Source organism: Plasmodium vivax, genomic scaffold (assembly GCF_000002415.2).
Source record: "Plasmodium vivax scf_7154 genomic scaffold, whole genome shotgun sequence".
Classification (NCBI taxonomy): domain Eukaryota; phylum Apicomplexa; class Aconoidasida; order Haemosporida; family Plasmodiidae; genus Plasmodium; species Plasmodium vivax.
Window position 1 is genome coordinate 405 of NW_001849953.1, and position 1,767 is coordinate 2,171.

Genomic DNA, 1,767 nt, shown 5'->3' on the forward strand with positions numbered 1-1,767 from the left:
TTAATAGTTTACAAAATGTTTTAAAAATAAAAAACAAAATAACGATATATCTTTTGTATGAAAAACGCATTATTTCGTACAAGTATATATCAAAGGTGATTTGTGTAATAATGAAAACGCAAACTTTTCACTATTTTTCATAAAACAATTCTGAAGAAATAGAGGAAAAAAAAAAAATTAAAGGATTTGTTCAAAAGTAGTACAATTTTTAAAATAAATAAAAATTATCAACTTAAATAAGCAATTTAATTTAAGCACTTAGCGCCTATACTGGGACAAATATAGAATTCTATTAAAATGAATTTTTACGAACTAGAATGAAAAAAAGAATAAATGAAGAATTCTACATGAATTACATAAGGCATACACATCTCTTCGAGAATATGTGAGATTTGAAGTAGACACAAATTATTTCATAATTAATGTTTCTTTAAAAATAATTTATTAAAAATCTAATTTTTTTTACAATTATTAAGATAATTAATTCTTTTGAGTTTCCCTAATTTATAATAGTAGTATATTAGCATTAAAATAAATGCGTAAACTAATTGCCAAGCTACTCTAACACCAGGTGTCCCAGAAGTAGCTACTATTAACATAACTGCCATTACAAAATTTATAAGAAGTGGTACAAATACTTTATATCTGTTTATAAAATATAACAATTTTCTAAATTTGCATTTATGTTTAACTGCATAATAATTAACAGAAGAGTTTCTATTTAGAAAACGCAGCATATCTAATTCAAAATTTAGATCTACTTTTTTTAAAAATTGAAGTATCCAAAAATCCTGTTTTTTTCTTACTTTACGTTTGAATTTTGCCCTTTTAGGATGCCTTCGTTTTTTAAGCGTATTTCCTATTTTAGATCCGGTCGTATGTTCTTCTACGTCACCAAGTTCTTGATAACTCCTATTACATTTCAACGGACGCGTTGATCTGTTAAAATAATCGTCATTGTTTAATGCACCATGTCGTTCGCAAAAATCATCACCCTGTGTTATTGCACTAATTTTGAAATGGCTCGTTGATTTTTTAAAATTATCATCATAATTAAACTTTTTGCATGATTTTTCAAATCTGCCTTTCCTCACTAACGTATTACAATTTTTTCCAAAATTTTGTTCAGGCTCTAATTCGTTTAATCCTTGTGCAAATCTATAATCAATTTCTTCGAATGTTTCTGATATTATTTCTTTTACATCTGAATAGCTTTGTCTAGAATGTGTGTCAATTTTTTGTCTTAATAGTCTACTAGCTCTTACATCTAATATGCTATTTTGAATAATTCTACGATCCCATGCTTTACTATGCACATTTAAATGAAAATTCTGTAAACATTGTATTTATTATATGAAAAAAAAAAAAAAAAATTATTTCAAAATTGATAACATATTCACTTTTTAATAATATATAAAGCAGACGAAGGGAATCACATAAATGTAATTGTCATCATCCTACATAAAAGGAACATTTCCAGGTCCACACTAAAAGGGTCAATGTAAGGATTCTACCAAAAAAATGAAACTTGCTTGTTATATTCTTCATGTGTCATTATACTAAAGTTGTTAATTGTTTTGTAATAATAAAAATGTTTTAGTTGTATAAAGATTTTTCATACAATTTTATTAATGATACTCAAGTTTTTTAAAAAAATATATTTCATAATCTTCTATATTGACAAATTATATACAAAAAAAGGACATATTTTTGTGTTTTTAAATAAAATTATGTTAGGAATATATTTCAGATAAAAGTGTTGCTCAC

General features: G+C 24.9%; 1 protein-coding gene across 1 annotated transcript; it reads right to left on the minus strand.

Moving 5' to 3' along the window:
• Positions 1-452: 452 nt before the first annotated feature.
• PVX_109275 (Pv-fam-d protein) lies at positions 453-1,555 on the minus strand (the record flags this gene model as incomplete). The annotated part of the gene is made up of 2 exons (XM_001612518.1): positions 453-1,308; positions 1,515-1,555. 2 exons carry the CDS (start codon positions 1,553-1,555, stop codon positions 453-455), a joined length of 897 nt encoding a protein of 298 aa, XP_001612568.1.
• Between the last annotated feature and the right edge of the window lie 212 nt (positions 1,556-1,767).